Source organism: Miniopterus schreibersii (assembly GCF_964146895.1).
Source record: "Miniopterus schreibersii genome assembly, chromosome: 6".
NCBI classification, from domain to species: domain Eukaryota; kingdom Metazoa; phylum Chordata; class Mammalia; order Chiroptera; family Miniopteridae; genus Miniopterus; species Miniopterus schreibersii.
Genome location: NC_138107.1, coordinates 77,663,045 through 77,689,435, shown reverse-complemented (window position 1 = coordinate 77,689,435; position 26,391 = coordinate 77,663,045). Strand labels below are relative to the sequence as shown.

General features: G+C 43.0%; 1 protein-coding gene across 8 annotated transcripts in view; it reads right to left on the bottom strand.

Moving 5' to 3' along the window:
* PHACTR2 (phosphatase and actin regulator 2) overlaps nt 1-26,391 on the bottom strand; it is a gene marked incomplete at both ends in the record, with an annotated part of 197,920 nt that overhangs the window by 28,043 nt on the left and 143,486 nt on the right. For 4 of the 8 annotated variants that reach the window (XM_081141274.1, XM_081141277.1, XM_081141275.1 and 1 more), the window contains 4 exons: nt 1,051-1,585; nt 5,314-5,553; nt 10,974-11,132; nt 15,489-15,569. In XM_081141274.1, the coding sequence (XP_080997400.1) occupies nt 1,051-1,585; nt 5,314-5,553; nt 10,974-11,132; nt 15,489-15,569 (1,015 nt within the window). The remainder of the gene's footprint in view (nt 1-1,050; nt 1,586-5,313; nt 5,554-10,973; nt 11,133-15,488; nt 15,570-26,391) is intronic. The other 4 variants (XM_081141278.1, XM_081141281.1, XM_081141279.1 and 1 more) reach the window with 1 other exon arrangement.

Here is a 26,391-nt window from a genome sequence, read left to right as displayed (position 1 = left end):
TTATCAGTATTTGAATAAACTTAGTATTTTAGTCTATTGGTACAAATCAATTTAAATCAATGTACTAATTTCTGTTTTAACACAACTAAAATTTTCTTGGAAGAAGAAACATTAAATTAAATGAGTTGAAGTGTGAACTTGATTTTATTCTTAAAAACAAGAGAAAAGAGGCTGGATTTAAGATGTCCCAGCCTTCCCTAGACAGAATTGGTTATGGCATCTACTATACACTGTGACAGCCCTCCCTTCTTACCTGTGGGACAGGAGAGCTAACATGGCTTATTTACCTTTAAGTAGAAAATTCAGAGGACTTGGTGAATAATTAGGTGCAGTGAACAAAGGAGACTGAGGACCCTAGGATGAATTCCAGGTTTCTGGCTTGGGCATGCCTATGGCATACCAGCTTCTGTACTGGCTGCTGGGGAAACAGAGGTAAGTAAGACATGTTGGTTCATTCTGTCCCTCAGGTAGGAAAAAGTGCTGTCAGGGTAGAGTAGATGCAATAACCAATTCTGTCTGGACAAGCATCGCAAGGCTCCACAGAGGAGATAACATTTAGTTGGGTGGGGAATTAAAGAAGCAAGAAATGGAGCCACTCTGACGCTGGAGAAGGAGCTGGAATTTGATAGGGTTCTTTCCTGATGGTTTTTATTTTCCTGGAGAGGGAGGAGGCTGAATAACTTGTTGAAATGAAGGTAGCAGGAGTGGATGAGCAACCGAGACAAGTGGTAAAGATTTAACATAACCACGGCAAGGAAAGAGAAGGGAACTGCTTAATGAAAGGAAAAAGGACTGCTGAGCAGTGACCAGGCAGCTCTAAACGTCCTTCAAAGGCCCAGGTCACTGTTTCCAGCAGCCTGTGGCATTCCTGGAGCAGGGCCATGAAAAACCAATGGTTGGATGACCTGTGTATTGATCTAACAATCACTAGATTAAACTACAAAAGAAATCAAAGTAGGTTCCTTGTTTCCAGCAGAATGCTTTAGTGATCTTTAGTACTCAGCTTCGTAGGGAGCACAGAGGGAATAAGGGGCTGGGGCCCCGACTCACCATTTTGCATTTTCTCTGCTAACACTTAAGCCAGGGCCTGCGTGGACAGTGGTTCTGTTGGTCGACTCTTCAGTCCAGAGAAGCTGACTTGGGTCTAAGGCGGGGACGGGCACGTCGGCTCCATCGCTGACCAGGACAACAGGAGTGTCAGAGGCAAAATCGCAATGATCTTCCAGAACAAGGTGAGGGGCGGGCGGAGGAGGCGGAGGGGCCCCCGGGGGCGGGGGGACTTCAGACTTGGATTTGCCTGTGCTCGGCTCCTCGGCCCCAGGGCCAGGCTGCTCGCTTTTGAGGCTCTCCACCTTGGTCTCCGAAGGCTCTCCTTTAAGGTCGGACGTCCCAGAAGTGGTTGCATCTGTGGATGGCCGAGACGTGGGCCGCTTGCCAGTTTTTTTCTTGCCCTTTGTGGTTCCCACCGTCCCTGTTTTGCTAGAAACTATCTCCTTTGAAGTTTTGAGAAAAGATGAAGTGGAGGAAGTAGATGGTGAAGCTGATGCTTTGGAGCCCGTTGTTTTTTTTGAATGAGAGGAACCAGCTAAAATAGAGAGATTTTGCATTAAAAGTCAAAGAAGACAACACCTTCAAATAAACTAAGCAAGTTGCAATCAGCAATGACAACATTCCCTTTAAAATTTTAAAATGTGTTGAGTAAATGACTGAAAGAAAATAGGCCAATATGATAATGGTTTTGTTTTCTGCCCCCTCCCTGAGTCCAATCAAGGAAGGAGCAAGTGATGCTTTTGTTTTCTCCCTCCTCTAGTATTTACCTGGGTCAGCCAAAGGGAAAATCCTCAACTCCTTGTCCTTTGGGTCCCCTGAAAGAGTCCCTGAATGATCCAAAGGAGGGAAATCATCGTGTGTAGGGGACAGACAAGGGCGACTGTCTGGGGACAGCAGAAGGTTGAGCTCATCACAAGTTACACAAGTTCTATGGTGACACAAGTCCTGGGACCGGCGTGGTCCACATCCAGAAGAGGCTGTGGTACAGAACACCAGCTACTTCCGTGCCAAGAGCCAACGCTCTCATCTCACTAAACCAGCTCTCCACGCGGCTCCAGAGGGAAGCCTGCCACGCTGGCCTGGGTCTCTGTGGGCAACGCTCATGGGCAGAGGGAAAGCTTATGGCCACGTATGAAAGACAAGTCCCCTGCAAATGATCAAAAGGCAGAAAAAATTCTTCTCTACAAAAAAGCCTAAGTGGGTACTATTTGAATAATTTGAAGGAAAAGAATATCATTCTCGGATCTTCCGATAACTGCTTATGTTCCTCGAGGGACTTCGTCAGTGGTGTGTTTGCCTACTTCTGGATAGGGCTGCCTTTAACCAAACAAAAAGGTTAGCTATCTTTTTCTTTATACCATTTTAGGAAATATATTTAAACTCCTATGAGAACATACTTTTATTTCATGACCTTTATAACCTATAAATTTCTCATTGCTTTTTCTGTTATAATGCTGTATGTTTCTTCTTTTTCATGAGGGGTTAAACTGTCTTCCACAGAGCTATCAGGGAGTATCTGGTTAGTACTGTGAAGCCAATCTGCACTGCATACAGATGTTATTGTAACTTACCTCTGGTTATAACCTTATTGAAGTCAGTCGGGAGGGTCATGAGATGAAGAACAGATAAAGGAACAGACAATGAGATGGAAGACTTCACCAACTCTGATACACTACAAGCCAGTCTCACTCAGTGACAAGATCCAGGCTTAGAAGAAGTCTATAGCTTGGGGCTTTATTATTTTAGATATACATAACTAGAATTCCCCTCCTCCAAGTCTGGGCCTGTCAATACTATTTTTTTCATAGTTAGTTCTCTCTTTATAGACTCTGGTTTGTTGAACAGGTTGCCTGCAGCCGGCCAGCCACAGTTAATACTACGTTTTGAAGTTAACAATCTTCACTTGCTTATAAGACAAACATATTAAGCATAAGCCTACTACCTAAGTCCATTCTAAATTTATTTTCCACAACAAAGATGCTAAGGATCTGATGTCTAGACATGTTCAATTATTTTCTTAGATAAATTGAACATAATCCCTTCCACATATCAATTCTAATAAAAAAAAAAATCTTTAAAGAAAATGTTTTCTTTTTTAAGAGCAAAGTTAACTTTAGTCTGGCTTAAGGAAAACGACTTTTTTCCCCAATGCCTGGAGAGCAGACCCAAGTCATATTATATTTTTTCCTCCTAAAGTGACAGGACTTTGCTGAGATCAACCATGTTGCTTAAGTCATCTTGAGTGAAGACCATGACTAAAAAGAAAAGCCACCTCTCCCCAGTTAGCTACTTTTGTTGTTAACACAGTGCATAACACTGATGAGAAAGAATAAAAACTGGGAGAGTTTGTCTTATTTCACTGGCAAAGCAGCTTACTGTGCCAAACAGCTACCTGGTCACCTGGAGGTGTACACTAATTAAGTAACAGAGGAAGAGTCTTAACTGATATCTTTTTTAGGAACTTAAAACATCTGACTGCAAACCAAGAGCAGCATTTTAAGAAACTTCCCAAAAGGTCAACATTTTTCAAATTAAATGTTACGGTGTAGACAGCTGTAATAGTTACAAGTGGAATATCAGTTGGATTCTGATGGGGTGTTATCAGTATTTGAAAAAAGCATCCCTGTACGATGGGCTTGTTAGTACATTGCAGTGCGACCCATTTCTTGGTGGCAGTCCCACGAGTAGCAACATCCTTACATACACTGTGGACCAGTCGAGCCTCTTGTAATACAATGGATAACACGACTGTACTATTCTCTTAGGAACATGAGTCTGTAAATAAATCAAGTAAAATATCTGGAAATAACCAAAAAATATTTCATGGAAGCTGCCCACTGCCCTGCATTAACCAGCTTTCTTATGAGAAGGAAGGTGGAGTCTAAGCGAGGCACCAGCCAGCTGCTACCATGTGGGCATGAGGAAGCGGGAAGGTTTGTGTGAGACGGGCTTTAATTCCCAAGGAGAGGCAGACAGGTGGGGGCTTTTCTTCAAGAGGTGGATCTGAGCCCACCTTACGTCAAGCACTGATCCCAGGGTGCGGCAGGCAGTCTGGGGAAAACGCAGACGCCAACAAGGATGGACTCTGACGTGAGGGCAGCTGGTCCCTGAGGAAACGGCCTGAACGCATTGTTGGCATGGGATTCCGAGACATTTCACTTTAACACCCTTATGAGAAGAGACCCAGACGCTCAAGGCCAAAGGCAGAAGACGGGGACACAGGGAGAGAGACACCTATCTACACTCAGGGGTTTGACATACTGTCAACCAAGCCATTCTCTGAATCTGAGCATTATGCGTATGAATTACAAAGGGAAAAAGGTGAATACGAGGCAAATCCTGGTGGCCAATTTCGAGGACGTTGCTGCTGATTTTGGGATAAGGTTTGCTATAACAGGAGGATTTTTATGCATGTGCTAAAGGAAAAAAGCCACCTAGCACACGTACTTGAATGTCTTTTAAAAAGGCTAGATGGCATGGTAGCCTTCCTCATTCCCGTTCTCTAGAAGATGGGAGCTCCCTTTGGGTTAAGCATATCTGAATTGAAAGGAGAGCTGGATATACATCACTTACAGATATTGTAGGTCACCAAAACATCCCCTGGGGATTTGCAATAGTGATTTGTAACCACACCACTAGGATGCTTTCCTTCTAACAAATTGAAGTCTTTTGTTTGGGGAAGGGGAAGCACTGAGCATGTAACTTTTGACTCTGCTGAAACAGTAGACTCAATACAGAGTGGTGGGCTGAACCAACCTTGGTCACTTATGAATAGAGAAATGACTAGCTATGTGGACAGACTCAAGACATTACAATACAGCAAATATGTCAAAGATGCACGTGTCATATTCTCATGTGCAAACTTAAGACATCTTGAAAGAAAATCCAAGCCAAAAATCCACCCATAAACTCAAACAGGCAGAGGCCAGTTGATGTCTAAATAATGTCATCTCAGAGCATCGCCATTCACCAGGCACACTGCTCCCTGTTTCCTTCTAATGGTTCTCATGTAGACCGTGGCCACTCAGGATGAAAGAGGTGTATTCACCCCCAAACTAATGAGGTCAACTAATCAACTGGTTGACTTTCTTTTGATAGAGATAGCAGCAAAGGAATCTCCTGGGCATTCTTGGTGTCAAAGCTGAATCCATTGGTGTTACATCCTAAGATACCAGACATCCAAAAGGCCATGATTCTTAGAAGCAATTAGCCCCACCCCAGAGCCGAGTACCCTAGACTCAACCCCACCGGGGGCATACTCACCGGCCTCTCGGGTCGTGTTTCGGCTTGTTGGCTTGGGTGGAGGGATGGGGGCCTGCTTACCAGAAGCCTTGGTATTTTTTTTAATAGGAGGCACTTCGTCACCCTTGGGGCTGGCCCCAGCAGCAGCCCCTTTTGGAGGCACGGGTGTTTTTTGGGGCTTAGGTTTGGGTTTAGGCTTAGGAAGAGTTGAAGGAGGTGGAGCAGGAGCTGCCGGTGTTTCAGAGTGGTTTTCAGTGTTCTCTACAAACGAGAAAGTGAACAGAAGCAGACTGATACAGACACACACCATATAAATAGAAGGAACAAGACATACGGCGACAGGGATACAAACATGTGGCTGCTTGGCCCTTGGGAAACAGGGTGGCATTCTGCACCAGGGAGAGCGTCATTTGAGGTCAAAACAAAGGCCAAAGCAGGGCACATTGTCCGGGTATGCTAATCATTCCTGTGATGACACAGGGTTGCTCAAGTTACATTGATGAAGTTATGTTGAAGATGAATATAAATGTCCACTCTCAGGGGCCAACACCAGGCTTGAATTGGACGTTGCTGGATGCTTATGTGAGCATGATTGCTACACTGAATTTCACAAAACTGAAGGGCTCCGGAGAGGGACTGACCAGCACATTACAGATACTGCCATGGGGTGAGGATTGACTACACAGAGATGGCTGGACTCACAGTTACCTTTGTCCCCTCCACAGAGGGACTTGCTCTCAGGAGAACTCAAGCCCCATCAACCAGAAAGGGACTTGTGCTCTGCCTCATTGTGGTCAAAACCCAACAATTTCTAAGCTAAGGGAACCTCTGTGGAACCCTTTACAGGAAGCACAATACACAGAACGAACTGTTTTCTACTATTTAAGTTTTCTCAAGCTCTCCCGGTGCAGTTGGGCAGCTTCCTGTTTTATAACAACTTCCTCTGGCCTTTCCTAATGGTGCCACAACTACAGGTACAGAATCCAAAAAAATACCAAACTTGTATTGTGATGTAAACACAAGTAACAATTTTGAAAAGACAAAGGTTAAAATTTATTTAAAAAAATTCATACCTAAGAAAACGAAACTCTCACAAGGTTTGGCCTAACTGAAGGAGAAATAATATTTGTCTCTCATTACTGAGAGTGAAGATACTGAATGTTCATTCATATAGTCGCATCTGTACTTTCCCTAATAGTGGTCAACTGAAATTAAAATACAGTTCTGGTCCAAAGAGCTAAGCAGCATTTCTTTATAAATGGAGCACAATAAAAAAACATAAGACAGTGTTAAGACAAGTCTAAGCCTTCACTAGATATAGCCTCCCATTATTGAATGACAGAGAATGGGTTGAATATTAGAATGCATCCAGTTTATTATTTCCTTTGTTTCATTTCTTATCCTAGTCTGAATGAAGTGAGGACTTCACCCTCCTCTTTATTCTACATCCCCATCAACCTACATATATAACCACCATAAAAATGACTCAAGTGATGGTAGGTAATCAGCACAACTTTTCTTTTACCCTGCCTCAGCCGTGAAGCCCACTCGGTCACTGTAGCCCAAGTTGACCCCTCCTGCATCGAATTTCATCGTAGCTACTGATTCAACATTTATCAAAGGCCACTTTTTGTATGTGCCTTTCTATTTATACATCATATCTCCCCAAAGGAGCAGTGGCTCTCCTAACCTACCTGGTCTGAACCTAGAGGACACTTAGTCACAGAAGTCAGTTAGGGTTGAGAACAACCTAAGTTAATGCGCACCTACAACATTTTACATACAACGTATATAGACGTTGACTTGCCAGCCTTTTGACACTGGACAGAGCCTAGTCTTTTAAAATCCTTAGAAGATTAGCTCCTAGCATAATACCATGCATGGAAATTAAGCCCAATAATACTGTCTGGTGAGAGCCAGCGAAAAGGACCGGCAACCCTTCCTCTCTATTTTCCTTCACACCTCGAGCCCTCACAACCTTTCCCTCTGCCTTCCTGGCAGATCACTGAGGGCTCTTTTTCCTTTCTGCCTAAGGTTTTAAATTCTGAAGTTATACCCCAAGGAATCCAGCTTCTGGGTTTGGGAAGGAGGAGATGATTGGCTCGATGGCATCTAAAAATGACAATCCCTCCTGGGTGAGAATGAACACGGTGCGTGCAAGCTCTGGGCCGGCTCTTCGAGAAGCACGGTCCACTCCTCCCTGTGGGCTCCACCAATTGCCGGTGTGTGTTTGCCACATGGCCAGTGTTTATGTTTAGTCTGTGGGGATGCCTGGGGGGGAGTGGTGCACACACACAAACAGCATGCTTTTCTGACTAAGTTATAAACGCCTTTTGTCTAAAATTTCTTATCCCATTAAGCGTAACACTTTAAACACAGTGTCTATTCAACGAATGTGACTGATTGGCAGACAGTTATTAACAACACACATTAGTAGAAGACAAACTCCTCCTTTTATCTGGGAGATAATGAATTCAGTCAAGTTATATTATTGTCCTATGATCTGAAGACATGGTTAAACTGATGGTGTCCATGAGTATTCTCTTTTCCAGAGGAGGTTAATTAATAAAGGGCTGCCGTTCACTCTGGCTTGACAAGGACAAGGCTCCACGAGACAGTCTGGAGGACGGCTGTTTATGTTTGGCTCCTCCCACCACATGGAGAGTTTAGTTCAACAACACGGGGTAAACCTGAGAACTGCATGCATCTCTGCCTTGCCTAGAATACACCTCTGCCCCCATTTCTCTCCTTCACCAGGCCGCCTCTTTTGTGTCTCTTTCAAATCTTAGTTAGAAGTATCTTCCTCTGAGGACCAATTTTGGTCCCCGTTGAGAGCTCCCCTGACTTGCAGCACCCAGGCCTTCCAGAGTACTTGGCACCTTGTATTGCATGCTGGGCTCCTCATAGGCCATGATCTGCTTGCAGGCAAAGGCCATTTCTCATTCACTGCTCTCTGCCTGGTCCCCAGCAGAGTCCTACCCATGGCAGGCCTTCATTACTGTGTTGGCATAAATGCATGAAATCATTTGTTACTTCATTGAAAGTCTTCTATAACTCAACAGAAATACATCAAACAATTTTCAGATTTCTCATAGTTAATTCCAAGCTACACTTAACAAACTGCAGATCAGTTTTTCTGCCTCTTTTATGTTTAAAGGCACTTGTTGAGAGACTAAGCCCTGAAGGTCTTAAGGGGAAAGTCTTCAGTGTTGGGCATAGGGGGCCCAAGACCACTGTATCAACTTCAGAATCAGGAGCCTTTGGGAGCCTCAGGAACACCCGTGTGTCTTAGGTGAAACCTACCCACAGAGCAGTGTGAAGACCACTTGTTATTTGTCTTTTTTGACACTGATGTTTTAAATACTAAAGTACAGACGTACTGTCTTAAAAAGAGATGTAAGCGTCTGGAACTTTAAAGGCACAGGACGTGGTTTTACGAACATAACCAATTAATAGATGAAATTATGCTCTCGGATAAGCTGCATAAATAATGTTCTTGCAAAAGGAAAGGGAGTGCTGCACCCCAAAATAAAGGGGGAATTAAGAACATGGGATGGTGGATTTGCAAGGTAGTAAGCTCAAACAGGAAGTGAGATCAGAACTGAAGATGTAAAAGTGAATCTTGGGGTGTTTTTAGAATTAAACAGTATCTTTACAGAGAATTAAGTGGTAACCTTTGTTCACAAGGCATTTCCTAGCAAGTTAATGCTATGTAATGCGCACTATGAGTGACCTTCACTTTACTCCTGGAAGTGGCTTCCGTAGCGCATGCTTCCTCTCACTGAGTGGCTCTGGTGCCCCAGCCGGGTGCACCGGGGAGGGAGGCTATGTGTCTGATGAGCGGTGTGGTGGCATGTCCAGCATTTCATCTCCTTATGTACAGACCAGCCAAGCAAGATGCTATCTCGGACCTTATTTGACCAAAAGGAACTGAATGTACCAATTCTGAGAAAAGAGCAAGCAAACAAAAACATCTCTCAAATACCCACGGACCCACGAGGCCTGCCATGGTCTTTCTAGAACATCAAGGCCTGCTGGTTTAATTAACATAAAACTGTCAGCAACTTTTTATTAAGGTGATAAGGGACACGAATCCTTTGAAGTCTGGCCAGTCCACTGACTGACACCCCACATGGACCAAGAGAGCACCAGAGACGGCGCTGTTACACAATAAAGGATGTGACTTCTCAATGCGCAAAGGCTGTTCAAGGCACACACCACAGATGGATTTGAAATGTAACAGTTTGGTGAAACAGGACAGTTGGAATAAAAAAATAAAAATAAAAGAAATCACTATTTGAGTTAACGCTTTCAACTGAATCCCCTTAAAATCTATTTAGGTCTGTTTCTCTTTATGTTCCAGGAATAGATAGCATCATGGAAAACTTTAGTTAATTTCTCATCATCAGTATTCATAAGCTTAGGCAGAGTCCTTCAATGAAACAAGACTTAAGAGTCCTATACTATACTTAATATTGAACAAAGAAAAATAATAAACTTCTAACAGATGATTAACAGAGGCTTCTAAAAATTTTAAAGGCTAATTTACATGCAAATAAAAGGGGGGATGGACTTTCAGAGTAGTTGATTTTTAAGTTAGGTCTGTAAGATGCTCTTTTGTTCTCTTTGTCTTTGAAGGATTTGGATCAAGAACAGAAGAGAAGTTTGCTTCCAGCAGATTCTAAGAGTTCCCAAAATGCCTACAGAACCTAAACTAAGTTTGACAAACCTTTTGCCATCTGCCAACTGAGAAGCAGACATTGTAGAACAGGAAATAGCCCATTTCCTGAGGATTCATTTTTATGCTGCATGGAATCATCTAGAACCTCCCAACAAAGCCTTACTTGTGGGAGTTTCAGTTCATGTTTACATAAGTATGAGGCTTGGAGGTGTTTGCCCATAAAAGCGGTGGTATGGGGAGGTGATCAATCATTGGCCATGAACTTGTGAATGTTCTGGGGGTTCTTGATAGACATGTATTTTGCAGTCATGCAACTTAGCATTGCATAGTCACTCTAGAAAGTGGGGTCTCTAAAGAAGCTTTTGGGGAATGGCATAATTGCCTCTGGCATATTTTGAAATTTCCAACTGCATAGACAAATCACTGAGTAGAGGCTATGTTCAGTACAGCAACCCAAATCCCAGCATCTCTGGGGACTCTTCCTGGGTCTTAGAATAGTCTAGAACCTGGTCTAGAACCTGCGGTATTGGGTGTGTGGATGCACCAGCCAAGCTCCCACTGCTGGAGGAGAGTCAGTGCTGGGCTGAAAGAGCCACCTGTTTGATAGTCCTCTGAGCTGAGCTGCTCACAGGGGCCACTTCTAACCAGCAGAGAATGATGCTCTGACTGCTGGCACTTTTGTTTCCAAAGAAGGTACTGAGAAAAAGCTCCTGAGGAAAAGAGAATAGTCCCAGACATCTCTAATGACGGAAGAGGCCATCCCATCTGATTCTTAACGGTAATTAGCCCTCTTTAATAAAAAGTTAAATGACGTGCTTATAAAATGGATGTGTCTCCTTGAGGAAATGATCCAACCTTTCTTCACCAGTTATCATTTCTCTCTTCTTTGTGTTTGTAAATTTCCTCTCTACTGGTCTTAAGGTCACTCTGGAGCCTAAGACCTGATTCTCGCCCTTGAGCTACAGTGAAGTAAAAGAATAAGGGGTTCTCTTGGTTTTACCTGTCTTCTCTTCTGCTTTTTCCTCCAGAGGTGGCGCTTTTTCAGCGACAGAGCCATTACCTTCTTCAGATTTTACTACATTTTCCTCTCGGGTAGACTCCTCTCCGATGGGTATCATGTGCCCGTTTGAATTTTCAAAGTTAACTGTTACATCTCCATCTAAAATAGGGAAAGAAACACCTAGATGTCTAATTGGATGGCTTTCTTAAAACCCAGTTTTCCAGTTACTAGGACTGTAGGGTTCAGGTTTCAGGCCCTGGGAACCAAATACATCCTGTACTGTTTCACTGTATTTTACTAAATAATTCATTCAAGTGAAAGAACTACAAAATCTTAGTCTTGGGGGAATGCAGCTATGGAGGGGCATCTCGGTGCCACTTCAAGACAGTAGGAATGATTATTCTAATAATAAAATCCCCCCGGGCAGCAGAGTCCCTCTCTTCTTGAGCTTAGGTTTTGTTGAAGTCAACACTAGGAGTTTCTTTGTCATTCAGAAACGGAATCTAAAAGGAGTAACCTGAAAAATGGAACAAACATTTTAACAAGCACCAAAAACACAGGGTGGATGCAAATACACAAGTAACATGAAATGTAGTTACACACACAAACAATTAGTGGGAGGATATGGAATTTTACCTCTATGATATGTTAACTTTATGCAATAATACAATTGCTACTTTTATATTCAAGGAATGATGGTAGCATGGCTAACTGTATTTTCATTTTCCTATTTATGAAAATATTAACATGAACTCACATAATTTATTATATATAACTGATCAAAGAGTCTTTAAGTTGGCCAAACAATAACCTGAAAACATTAGGGGTAAAAAATGTGAAAAAAGGTAATTATAGAAGAAGTTTTAAAAATCCCAACTGAAAATAATATTTCTAATACATTATATAAGTAATAAATAACCAATTTTAACCCCTGAGTTTCACAATCCCTCGGAGTTTCTAAAGTGGAAGAGATTTTGCAGAAAACTCTTAATTCAGCAACCAAAATGCTTGAAAAGATTAACCCTAGTTCCTACTTGGAAAATTTTAAGAGGTTTTGCTACCACTGTAAAAGAAAAATTAATGAACTGACATTTTTACTTAGGAAACTTGAAATGCATAATTACAGCTGATTTATGCAATTTTGATTAATCTTATTTTGGCAACCATTATAAAACAGAGACCATCTTCCAAATTTTCATTAAATATGACTGAATGGCCTTAGCTCCACAATAAAACCTACTGGCCTTATTGACAAAAACAAGCAGGACATTTCAACAAGTAAAAAATATATATCATAAAATTATATCACGTTCAAAATGCAAAAGTGGTTGTTGCTTAGTCGTGTAACTTCCAAGCACCTCTAATCCGACTCGTGTGTAATAATAAAAGAGACATAATGGAAGGCAATGTCATTGCTAGTAAATCTTAACTATTCCAATAAAATTAAGGCAATACATTTTTAAAGAGTATGTGTCAAACCAAAACAAACCCAAAAGATTTTTTGTTATTATTACAAGAAGAAATTGGATTATCACAATAGAGAGAAATCGTTGACAATGTGAAGGGATACTTACTTTGAGATATGAAATAAAGCTAGTGATTATTAAAAAAAAAACTATAGAAAAAGGAAACATGTCTGTAATAAATGTGGAAGTTAAGAATAAAACAGAGGAAAACTGAAGTTACTAACAATTGGTGTATGATTGAGAAGGTTTTCTAGTTTTGTATATTATTTTGGAATTAAAACAAGTTAAGTCTTTCATATAGTTTATGTATGTCCGTAAAATACAAGCTCTGCAAAAGAAGTCAAAAGAAGATGCTGAGCCAGACTGCAAGTTACAGTAAGAGGCCCACACCAAGTCTTAGAGGAGCATTTATATGCAAAGAAAAGAGAAAACGCAGGAAAGAGTTGTGAGATTAAAATAAACCAAGAGCTACAGCAGACATGGAAATAAGTGGTTAAGGAAGGAGTGTGAGAGGGTCTGAGGGCTTTTCCCTCCTTCTGGTAAACAAGTGTACGTGAGATAGTTACTGCAGGAACACAGACCAGGAGGAAGTCATGTCCGAACAAAGGTGAGTGACCCTTTAGAAGGTTAGAGATGCGCCATGAGAGAAAAGGAAGGAGGCTGGCAGGCAGGCAAAAACATCTACTGCCCTCCTGTTAAGGGAGAGGACGGAAGGAAAGACCAGAAGATGAGAACTGAGCCTGCACTAGACCACGAACTTCTCAGGAGAGAAGACCAGTCGCTGAGCTTTTAGACTGAAGGTAGATCTTGGTGTAAAAACGATAATTTAAAAGGGGTAATACTAACAGCTGAGAGGGAGGGTAAGGAGTGGGATGGGGCAAGGTCAAAGCCAGGGTAGCCGGAGAGATTTAAAAAGTCTATCTGGCTCACTGAATAAAGGGCATAATTGACAAGCACTGTCAAGAGCTAAAGCAAGGTCAAGAAGATCAAGGCAAAACACGAATCCTCACTGGCAGAAAACAGGCGGCTGTCACCAAGCACAGCAGCTTCCAGTCTCTGGCTAGGGCTGAAAACAGAATGAAATTCTCAAGATAATTGTTTATGGGGAAATGACAAGAATTTCTTTTTTCCAGCTCTTGGCAGAAAAGGGGGAAAGACTCTATTTCCAATAGGCATCACTGGGAATGTCCAAGTATATTAGGTAATTTCTATAGCTGTGTACAGGGACTGTGCAAAAGGTGGGAAGTAAAATTCAGTAATTTATGACTTCCCAAACATTAAAACCTATCACACTACGTTAGGTTAAAAACTGTTTTGTTCTTCCATGGTTTAAACCTTTTAATGTTCAGTCTGCAAAAGTTAAATAGAAAGGGCAAATAGGTCAGATTTTGGGGGAAATAAGTATATGCAATTGTAATCGGCCATAATGTAACAGGCAAATAATGTAACAGGTTAGAAGACTAAAAAGGAAGCAATACAAAGCATTTATTTAGATTGACAGTTGCCACTTGTTTTTAGGAAAAGTAAATTCTTTCCTAGCTATAGTTTTTAACTGGATGAAAAAACGGGGTCTTTAATCAGATCTTTAATATCCAGTAACGGTTTCAATCATAAATTTTCCCTCCTTTAAAATAGAGGTGACTGTAGCATTCAGCTGTTAGTGGATCTGTAAATCCTCTCCTGCCTCCAGAGATTTTACTAGAGAGGAGACAAATTTTGATACTGTAAGCCAACCTTCAAGGGAAAAAACATTTAGGGATGTGCATTTTTTATTTTTAAAAGTCCCAGGCAGGAAATAAATAGCTTCAAGGTAATAGAAAATTAGGGGAGACAAAATTCATTCATAAAATGGAGTGAAAAAAGCGTAACAGGCCAGAAATCAAAGTAAAATACCTAAAACTGTGAGGACTTAAAAAAAACACAAAAGAAAAGGTAGTATTCACTCCAAAGAAAAGGTAGTATTCACTCCAGACTGCCCTGTTTCCTTTGAAGCAGGAATAAAATAGTAAAGCATTTCCTAGTTCCGCTCGGATTATTCAGACTTTGGAAAAAGAGTGTCATTTGGATTTATAAATAGCGAATGCCAAAAGGTGTTCTTTGCAAGGACATAGATCCAAGTATATTAAGAAAAGAGAAGTACTACTATTTCAATTCCAATTTAATAGCTTTTTATTTGTTCCCATAAAAGTCTGATAATAATAATTTACCCCAGTAAATGTTGGGGGTGGGTAGGGCGAGGAAGGCAGGAGGTAAATCAATGATGTTACAACAGAAACTTTCTTAAGTTTCATTAGTAATGGGAACAATAAAATTTTTAAGTATTATTTCCTTGGAGCAATAACCGATCTTGGTGTCTTCTTCTGCGGGTCTATCTCAGTTTCCGTCTAATCTTTGTCTTTTTTAGTAAGATTCCCCCTTGTGAGGATAGAGGGGAAAGGGAAGCAGATAGAGGCAGAAAAAAATACTTGGAAATAATCGTTAGTGAAGAGGTGAGAGACTGAGAAAATTACTTGAGAGAATGCGAAAGCAAATTAATTTAATGTGCCCATTCCCGCCTTATTGATTATACATTTGAGTGCATGTCAAAGGACAAGAGAGGTGTGTTTTTCATCTCTTTTTCTCTTTTCTTTTACAGGTAGACTTAAGAAACCAAAGTCATGAGCCAAGCGAAAGCTCAGCATTTACCCAAACAGTGGAGTTAATTTGTATGGAAAGGTTGTAGCTCAAGAGCAGAGAGGAGAAGCAGCCGTGCAAGCATTTGTATCTTATCTGTACCTGCAGCTACAGGTACCTTTGTAGAGCTGCAGGCTTAGAGTGACACCTGGTGAAGGACTCACCAAAAAGGTCACTGAATTTCTCTTCTTTTCTAGGAGACCTTGGGTTCTCTGCAGCCCACAGAGGCATTCTGAATTCAAGCAAGATTCTCGGAGTGAGGGCTCACTGCTTTAGCTCCCAAAGACCACGGTCATCTTAGGTTTCAAAAGCAAATGAAAGAAAGACCAAAGGACGAAGGATCAGCTTATTTAAAATGTACGATTAATGTCCTCACCTTGATCAGGCAACTCCTTAAGAACTCCCCTTCTTATCAGCTCCTCTCTACTTTGTCTTGTGGATATCTTCCTTTCTAACACTTTTAAAAAGAATAAGCACAAGTGAGAATCAAGTCATTGCTTAAAACAATTACTAAAAGCATTCCAAGTAGAACTGACACATTCATTCCCTTCACGTGAGGGCCCAAACCCCAGCTTTCCTTGGGGTCTAGCAAAACATGTGACTGGCGTCAGCCTAATTAGGACGAAGGGCCACGACCACAGGCCATGGTCTGAAACCCAGCCACGGTGCCTGGTCTTTCAAATGAGGGTGAGGGGCCAAGAAGCCACCTGGTCTTTCAAATGAGGGTGAGGGGCCAAGAAGCCAGACAAATCACTTCAGATCCACGACTTCTCACTTGGGAATATCCCTTTCTTTAGCAATGATGCACTCTAAAACATAGGTCTCTGTGAACATGCAATGTATATAGAGAATATATATGTTTACAGTAAGAAACAACAACAAAAAATAAACAAACTTTCAGTAAATAGGTAACCCTTGTCACACTCAAAAATTCTAGAGTGTTCTCCTATCCCCCGACGCATCCCAAGTCTTATAAAGATGAAGTCAAATCATGTAAAGGGATGGGAATTTCCACACCGCTTCTTTCTTCTTCTGGAAGAATCAAAATTCCAGTTACGACGTCAGGAACGAGCTTAGGAGCTCACAGTGCCACTTCAGTCCTCCCCCCGTAAGTGTCTAATACTAGTTCCTGAACCCTCCATGACACGGAACCACAAACTTCATTCCCCACTTTCAGGGCCCACGAAGGTGTATAAAATCAGTACATGGTCATGCCATCTACTGATCCTTTGAGCTAACAGTCCCCAAAGTGTATTCCACAGAACTCTCTTCCCTCTGGATGCCCTGTTCAAAAAAGCACCTCGACGCAGCAAAAAAGGGCCAGAGGAGGGGCTTGGGGCTTGGGGCTCTGTGGGAGAGGGGCAGGGACAGTGGTGGAGGCAGGGTAGCCACGGCAGGACCAGCTTCCGACCCTCCCTGCAATTCCGACTCCTGTCCTTGTGGTCTGCAAATCCTAGAGACACCTGGACAACACAATTTCATCACCCAAGCTAAACCCCTTATCCCAAGCCACGCACTGACACACACAAACAGAGCCAATGATAACACTAAGAACATGTGGGGTTTTTTAGGAGGGGTGCTCCAGGTGGCCTGAAGCAAGGACACTTGGAAGAGAGAGGAGGGAGGGAGGGGTGTTCTTGAGCTGGGAGCTTTGTATTAAGCACTGGAAAGTTCTAAGTGTTTAGTAACGCCACGAGCCCCAGAATAGCAACACTTAGTCTCTCTTGAAGAAATTGGAATTTTTCCCCCTTGCTGATAACTAGGATTTGTTTATTTCTTTTTTATTCTGGTTGCCAGAAAGGCCAGAGTAAAAGTTGATATTTAACACAGATTTCATAGGTCAATTCACGGGTGAAAAGTTTCCCCCTCCTCAGCGACCTGACTTCATGTCTATTCTATTGACTGCGTATATGCTCTTTGCTCTAGGTTTTGTCAAACTTTCTTTGGATAGAATCAGAATACAGATCAACAAGAAAACGAATGAACAAGTGAATGAGGGAACAGTGACAAAAACAATAATTGACAGCTTATTTGTTCAAATGGAGACACGCAAGAACAGTCTCCCCTTCCTTCAGGTTACCCACCCCCCCACTCTCTGCCCCCTGCCGCAAGGAAGTAACAGCAGCTCACTGAAATGCTGGCAGTTTTAATGAACAAAGTTATCTGGGAGTGGGCGGCCAGCAGGAGCTGTTCTTTCATGGGAGTTCTTTTATGTAAAAAGAGTGCTGTTATTTAAATATAACTTTAATTTGTTTAGGCTTTTGTCAAAGAGGAGGGAACCGGTCAGCACAGGAAGCCAAACAACACCCACTGTGACACTGTGGGACGCTGCTGAGAGGGCGCAGGTGGCTAGAAGGCCCCTGACCACAGCAGTCTCCCCAGGACCCCACACACCCGTTCAAGCTTGACTGGGGTCTGAGGGGAGGCAGGCCTCTTACAGCCAGGTCTCAACCCCACTGCTGAGGCCGGGAAGAGACTCCAGGCTGTGCTGCTAAGTCTGAGGACTCAAGGGGCCACATTCAATTGTCTGCTGCTTCTATAAAGTGGTCGAAAACACAAAATGGTTGTCAGGAGTCCTGCACTCTAACGCCACAACTTCCACAACTGGTTGTGTGACATCGGGCAGTCTCTGCAAGTTCCAGGGCTTCTGATCCGTTATCTGTAAACCAGGGGACGAGATTCGATGATCCCCAAAGGACGCCCCACCCAGCTCGAATGCTGTGTGATCCTGTATCATGAATCAAGGCCATTCTGTGATCTCTGCTTTAAGCACCTTTTCATTCTTGCCCTGAAAAACCATCTGAGAGCCCAGAACGCGTCTGCCTTTCCATCATGGAGTCCAGAGCATGCTTTAATTTCAGCTTTAAGTTTTCTATTCTAACTTCATCTCAGCTAAAAAATTCCCCCCTTCTTCCTTGTAAATCCTGGAGCTTTGAAGCAGCAGCTTGGCCTCCTGCCAAGACTCAAAACCAACAGCTTTGTTTCTTGGCTCTACCTCCTACCAACCGGAGCTGATAGGAAAATGCCTTTAGCTATTTGTTTGGTCTTTGGCTGAGCACATTTTTAACGCATAAAGCAGATAGCTGTGTTCGGGGCCAATGAGAACAGACTGCAGGCGACTGAGCGTGGAAGGTATGCTGTTAGGGCACCAAGTTCCAACCACTGCCCTCCCAGAAGAACAAGTATTTCACTCTTCATCTTGTAAAATATTTGCCTCCTGTTTATATAGTGTCTGTATGTTTGCAGAGCACATTCACTGAACACTTTTCATAGGCTCCGAAGGGTTTTGCATTGGAATGAATCAGAGAGTTCATTCTAGTCCAACAGGCACACAAAGCAAGAGTCATTTCATTTCAGGAACATTCCTGAGATGTGCTACCTGCGTGCAGACATTCAGAGGCAGGATGGGCGCTATGGTGTAGCCCACTCTATTATCCATCGCCCTCATTTTTAGGAAGATAGTTCTCCTAAGGAGTCGAAATCACCTTAACCAAGCCCATGCTCCTCGTAGCTCTAGGCTAGACAAAGTCATCTGTGCAGGGAAAACAGCCTGAGTTAGCTCCAGGTTCCCCGAGAGCAAAGTGGGTTACTGAAGCCTCCTAGAATGATTCTTAGCATCCCACCAGCTGCTCTTGGACTCTGAAGCCCACACTAATCTTTGCAAGAACAGCAGTAATGTTGGGAGCCTCACTCACAACTCTAGCATAACCACAATGCAGCCAGAGAAGAGACTTCACATGACGCTCATCCCTGGCGGTGGCAGCCAGGTCTGTCCAGGAAAAGTACTCCCACCAGTTGAGTAAATGGCTCACGGTTACTCACTTCTGTCCTCATTTAAAAAGCATGTGTGATTTTTACACCAACGTCAAGCCAAGCTAGCGGTTCTGTTTCACGCTCTGCCCCGGGTGAATTAAAGTTCTGACAGTCCAATCCTGATGACAACAGCACTCATTCCTTTTCTCTCAGACGTGAAGGGTGTGTGGTCCCTGTTATCCTGACTTTATGCTCAGACTCTGGTTTTTCAAGTATTTCAAAAGGATCAACCTTCCCAAAACGTCCAATGGCTGTCCATCTCCTTTTCAATAGCATCTCAGCTCCTTGGCATGGTCTCTAGATGAGCCCTAGGCTAGTCCTCCCCCATGTGTCTCCTCTCCTTACTACTCCCTTCTGGCTCTCTCTACTCCAGCCCCTCCACCCCCCACTGGGCTGCTTCTCACCTGAGACGTGCCCCTGCATGGTGGCCTCTGTCTTTACTTGAGATGCAATTTCCCCAGAACCCGCATGGCTTGCGCTATCACTTTCTTCAAGTCTCTTCCCAAAGGTCCCCGTAGTAGAAATCCATTTCTGCACACCTGGTGTGGAATAGCTTGTTGCCCTTCCTGCCTTTATCCATTCTCTCACCCTGCAAAATATGTCATCACCTCCTGATATAGGGCCTACTACTTTGTGTCAGTGTAGTCTCAAGAATCAAAACCTTGTTTTGTTTACTGCTTTATCCCCAACAGTGCCTTGCAGGTAGCTGACACTCAGAAAATACTATGTGTACTTGTTGAATATATGAATAAAAGAAAATAGGCAAATAATGATCATGGTCTTAGAGAATTTCTGCTCCTTCCCTTCCTCCGATCTAGGAGAAAGCAGGTGAGGCCTGTGGCAAAACTCAAAGAACAAGGGTCTTCTGTCTTCTCCTTCCTCTGCTCCTTGGCTGGGCCCGCCAAGGGGAAAATCCTCAGCTCTCTGTCCTATGGCGCATCTGAAAAGGCCCCTGTATGGTCTGGAGAAGGGCGGTCATGGTGTGTACAGGACACCGGCCAACCAGCAGGGTGTAACACACGACTGGGCTCATCATAAATTACATGTGATTTATGATGTCCTCCGGGCGCGGAGCCTGCATTCAGGAGGGGAAACTGGGGCCTATGGCACCAGCTCCTCTCTGCAGACGCATGGCCAGGATTTTCTACTCCTCTGGAAGTATCTGTGTGAGTAAACGTTTCAGTCCACAAGCCACTTGTGTTTTCTTTTGGCCAGAAAAAGAGAGTCCTAATTTTCAATTCTAACACCGTTTAATGACGGAACAAAATAGGAGAGTAAATAGAAAATGAGTAAATGAGCGTGCCATGCTATCTTCTTGGTTCCCGGCGCTGAATGGCCTTACTGTAACACTGTCACGGGAACAGAGAGCTGCTTGTCTTGTGCTGAAAGTGTTCTATAAGCCAGGCTTGGCTTTACCTCTCAACAGCAGTGACAGAAAACAGAATGTCAAGAAATGGCCTCCTTTTTCAAAGACCCTTCACTAAGGCATAGCTAAGTCGTTTAAAGAAACAAACACCAAAATGCCACCCAACAGGACATTTGCAAGAACCTTCTGAAACATCTCAAGAATGCGAGGCAGAGAAATAAAGCCAACATCCCCACCTAGAAACGCTCCGGGGTCTGGCCCTTTTCTTGTTTATCGGCGCCGCTCCCCGCCTGCCAGCCCTACAGCCCACGCTGGGGCCCACTCGGCACAGCAGCCGGGCTTTACACCTGGTCCCCACCAGCCCGGCTTCCTCTCCCTTTTCATCTTTCCTTTTCGCGAGCCCGATGTTCAAGTCAAACTTCACTTCTTGCCATTTCCTAAACATCGCCTGCACCCCATTGGCTCCGTTCCTTCTTTTCTTATTTCTTCCTCCTAGAATGAGACTGTCTCTCCAGCCACCTAGCGTGAAATTTTCCCCAGATATTCCATAGTTTCTTCCAACAGCGCCCCCCTGTGTCGGATCTCACTACCTGTCCCGGCAAGAACGAACAGCTCTACACTCCTCACGTACTTCTAAGGAACTTCTGTGCCTCAGCTTCCTATCTACAAAACAGAATAAGAGCTGCTATCTTTCTGGCTCTTTTGGAGATTGAATGAGTGAAAGCAAGGAAAGAGCTTAGACTAGCACCTAGACTCTAGAAAGCATTCAATAATGCTAGCGATTACTATTATTTCTGTTACTTCACTTTTACATTTTCATTGCTACAGGTGTACATAGTTGCATAGTCACACGACTCTAGTCTAAGTCCTATGAGGGATGTCTTGTCTATTATTCCATCCTCATAATACCAAAAATAATTTGTTTCAGAGTAGGCATTGTGCACTTAAGTGTATTTGGGGTGGGAGAGCTTTGGGGGGGAATGCATGCCTTGTGTTCTTTTCTACTTCTTTTAGAAACAGTCCTGAGTTTTAGCCTTTGAGGAACCACCTTCCCCCTCTCTTGGTCCATGTCATTGGTGTGAGGCGAACCCCATCACTGGGCTCTAGGGCTCCCGGGCTTATCCAATCAGAGCCCAGTTATTTCCCTGCCACTGGTGCTTAGTTTAGAGACGGGTGTGTGCCAAGTGGAACTCATGAGATCCTGGCCCAAGAATTTTGCTGGAACAATAGGAAAGGAAGACTTTCTCTTTCTTCTGGAGCTATTAAAACTAGCTGAATATAAGCTTAGAGTTTCTAGTAGTCACTTTGCACCCACAAAGGGAGAGCCCAGCTTAACACACACACACACACACACACACACACACACAAATACAGAGGAACACAGGCTGAAAAGAAAGACACAGATTCTTAATCATAGTTTCTAAGCACCTGGATTCAGTCACACTTAATGGTGGTTTGTCCCCGGCTTTTCAGTTACATGAACCAATAAATTCCCTATTTGCTAAGCCTGTTATCATTCATTGGAAGTGAAAAGCTCTGACTAATCAAAAACGGTGTTCGATGCTTTTTAAAAACTGAATATTTTTCCAGTACAGGCTAAAGGTTCTGTAGGTACTCAAGGCAGAAATATGAAAGAAGAACCACACAGGCCCTCTTCCCCCCTCGAACATCTGAAACTTGACCAGGCCTTAAGCAAGAGGAAGGTGGAGAGATCTATGTTCTTCTCTTGCAAAATCAGCGTCGCAACTTCCTCTAGAAGCCTGACAGCAATCATCATTTACTTGGTGCTAAGATAGCATTTTAATATTTATTTTCTCCTCAACCCTCCCATTATTCCTGAAAGATAAGCTAGGCAATTACTTCTATTTCCTTAGAATAGATAAGAATATTGAGATTTAAAGAGGCTAAACACATTTTCCAGTCACGTATTTAGAATCTGGTTGAACCCAGATGTGTATGACCAAAAGCCCACCACGTGCATTCTCGTCTGAGATGATTATTACAAAGACTTCAACTTTCCCATGAGACGTACAGTGCTTTCCAATTTTCCTTCAAGATGTGAGACAGAAGGACAGCTTTTAACTGTTTATTTTGAGTGCCCAATTTTTAGATGGTAGGCCATTCTCATAGTTCAAATTATAAAAGGCTACGGTAAAAATTCTCACTCTCCCTTTGCCCCCCACTGGCTCTCACCCTGTCCCCCACCTATTCAGATTGAATCTCACCCTTACTCCACAAGCAGATAACCACTTTTATTTGTGTCTTGTTAATCCTTCCAGAATTATTTTTTAAATCCTCACCCAAGGATTTGTTTTTTTAATTGATTTTAAAAAGAGAGGAAGGGGGAGAGAAAGAGAGAAACATTAATCAGTTGCCTCCTGTACAAGCCCCAACCAGGGATCAAACCTGCAACCTAGGTATGTGCCCTGATCAGGAATCAAACCCACAGCCTTTTACTATACAGGGCGATTCTCCAACTAGCTGAGCCACCCAACCAGGGCAAGAGGTGATGATCTCTGTCCCATGCAAACAGCAGCAGCTGAAATCCCTGTATTTCCAGACGGGGTGAGCTGGGAACAGCCATGGCAAATCAGCCCACGGGACTCACGATTATTGCTCCCAAAGGTTGTTCAGGGTGAGAACAATGGGCAGGCCCCTGATCCCAGATGGGCCAGGAAGTACAAGTAATCCCAGGAGAGTGATCAGAGGACAGGATTTGTGAGCTACGTGAAACACTGTGCGTCCTTCCTTCTAGTCTGACTCCTATAAACTCATGAGAAACACAAATGCATAAGACAGGTGCTTTCAGATTTATCCAGTGGGATGAAAAGTTTCCATTTCTCGCCCTGCCGGGCGTGGCTCAGCGGTTGAGCGTCGACCTAGGATCCAGGCGATAGGGGTTCGATTCCCGGTCAGGGCACATGCCCGGGTTGTGGGCTTGATCAATGACTCTCTCATCATTGATGTTTCTGTCTCTCTCTCTCCCTCTCCTTTCCTCTCTCTGAAATCAATAAAGATATATTTGAAAGAAAAAAAAAGTAAACCCACCCTGGAGGTGTGGCTCAATGGTTAGAGTGTTGGCCTGCATACCAAAGGGTCCAGGGTTTGATTCCCGGTCAAGGGCACATACCTGGGTGCAGGTTTGATGTTTCTTTCTCTTCTCTCCTCCCTCCTTTCCATTCTCTCTTAAAATCAATGTAAAAAATATCCTCAGGTGAGGGTTAACAACAACAACAAAAAAGACAGCAAACCCAAGACAGGATGAGCCCACAAAAGGGACGGAGGTTTAAAATTAAGATAACGACAATTTTTTCAGGTGGTTAATGTAGAATCTTTAACAGTCTATTTTATTTAGTTATCCTATGAACAATACATATTAAAACATCACCACTCAAACTAAGAGGTGTGAGTAACCAGTTTTAGTTAGTAAGATGACTAGGTGGCAGTTTCCAAATCTATATTTCACATACACATCTAATCAGAACAGGTTCCTTAAGATAATTAAAAAGCTTGTTTTCTTGCCCTGGCTGGTTTGGCTCCATGGCTAGAGTATTGGCCTGTGGACTGAAGGGTCCCGGGTTCTATTCCACCCAAGGGCACGTACATCGGTTGCAGGCTTGATCCCCAGCACTGGTCAGGGCGCATGCATGGGAAGCAACCAATCAATGTGTCTCTTTCACATCGATGTTTCTCTCTCTCTCCCGTCCACTCTCTCTGAAAGGCAATGGAAAAAATATCCTCGGGTGAGGATTTAAAAGAAAAGCCTGTTTTCTTGAGCATTTTTAACATTCCCCTCCTTTACCTACCGTCTTGCCCACACAAGAGAATATACAGCATTTGTAAAAAAACCAGTATTTCTCTGGTAAAACGGGTCCAGGCCAAGACTAAATCAGGAGGGATAATCAACCCAATTCCTGCTTGACCCTGAGCCAAGGGTAACTTCAACTAAGGGTTATATCTTCCAAGACAAAACACCAAAAACGTGTTTGGGAAAAGCACTTGTTCTTCATACCTGCAACTGGAATGTGTACGGAGTGAGCGCAATGCTAACTTCCCACTTTGACATAATGCCCTTCCCCGACTCTGTTTCAAAATCCCTGGTTATTAAGGTGCTATCAGGGCCTCATAATTCTTCTTGAAGATTGAAAAAGCTGGAAAATAGAAACTCGATGAGGAAGTACACAGTCTAGCCCTTTTTTCTTTTTTTAAATCTTTATTGATTTCAGAGGGGGGAGGGAGAGGGGGAGAGAGAGAGAGAGAAACATCAGTGATGACACAGTCATTGATCGGCTGCCTCCTGCAGCCCCCAACTGGGGATGGAGCCCACAACCCGGGCATGTGCCCTGACTGCGAATCGAACCACAATCTCCTGGATCCTGGGTGGATGCTCAACTGCTGAGCCACACCCGGCCAGGCAATCTAGCCTTTTTAAGAATATGGCTTGAGTTCAAACCCAGACCTTGCAGCTTATTAGCAGTGACCATAGGCAAGCTGCTAACCTCCTCCCTGTCTCTCAAATGAAAACAGAGGCAGTAAAACCTAACCTGGATGGACATTAGGGTGATTAAAACATCTTGCAAAGGTGGTGGGCACACAGAGCAATGTACAGATCTTGTAACATAGAAACCCACACCCGAAACCTGTATGTTCACATTGACCATTGTCACCCCAATAAATTTAATAAAAAACATCTTGTACAGTGTTTGATACAAAGCAGGGGCCGCACAAATGTGAGTCTTTTCCTCCCCAACTTTCCATTTTCTCTTATCTATATGTGTATATATCCCTTTGATAATATTCTGTTGATAATTTTCATCTAGATATGCTACGGATCTAGAAGGCAGCATAGTACAAGCGTTAAGAATGAAGGCTCAAGCCAGGCTTCTGAGGTTCAAAGATGGGCTATGATGCTCCTAAGCCCTGGGATTTAGGGTAAGTCATTTAACTTCTGTGCCTCCCTTTACCCATTAGTGACTCGGGGTGATAACAACAACCTACCTCATAGAGCAACTGGGGAGATTACAAGCAGCATCTGGCACATTACTGTTAACATCCACATATCTTATTCTGATTTTAAGTTTAATCCCAAATAAAACTTCAAATGAGTAACAGAAATAACTGTTTTTTTAACTTTATTTTTCAAAAAAACCCACTTTACTTCATAGGTTTACATGTAGCAGATTACGGAAAGTATTCAAAGGGAACATTTTCAAACCTCCTGGGGTACTAACTAAATTGAACTTTTTAGCACTGAACTGAGAAGCCCCGCAGACAGAAAGGGCTACCTAATGCCGGCAGTATGTCAACGTCAGATTTAAATAGGTGATTAAGTCTTAGTTGGTGTCACTAATGTTTTATACTTGATTTACTTGAGGTTTTCTTTAAAAACAAATGAAAGCTCTGGCAGGGAGAGGAAATGGGGGCTGCTGTTAGGTTTTTCAAGATGAAAAGTCCTGGAAATGGGCTGCAGTTCAGAAGACACTTAAAAATGGTGAGGATGATAAATTTTATGTTACGTGTTTTCTACCACAGTTTAAAAATAAATAAAACTTTAAGATATTTTTGGGCTATGTTAATGCTGAGAGCCATATACCTAAGATGGAAAATAGATCACAGGAATTTTCGACGAATTTTAACCACACTAATGTGCAATGTGTGCTCCCTATTTTCCAATATCCAGTCTTCTCTCTAACCTTGCCTTTTATTCTCTTATATTTCCCACACAGCCTCTCATGTCCTGTCTTATGAAAGGTATAAAGGAAACACTTATGCTTCGGAATAAAGGAAACTTCAAGAGTATCCGTTTCAAAACCTAGAGAGTCTGGGTCTGGGAAAGCAGTTGAAGAACCCCACCCAGGCTGAAAAAATGTTGTAAGCCTAGAGGTGCAAATTCCTTTCACCTAACAAAAGAAATCAGAATTAAAACTACAATTTACACTCCAAGTGGAAAACAAATCAGGAAAATGTCTAAGCCAAAAAGCAGTCACTTTCCAGGACTGAACCCTTAGTGATAAAGACCGGATTCGTATCACAGGATGAAAAAAACCAAAACAAAGCCACCAAGGGAAATAATAGGCAAAGGAAATAAAATAATGGACTT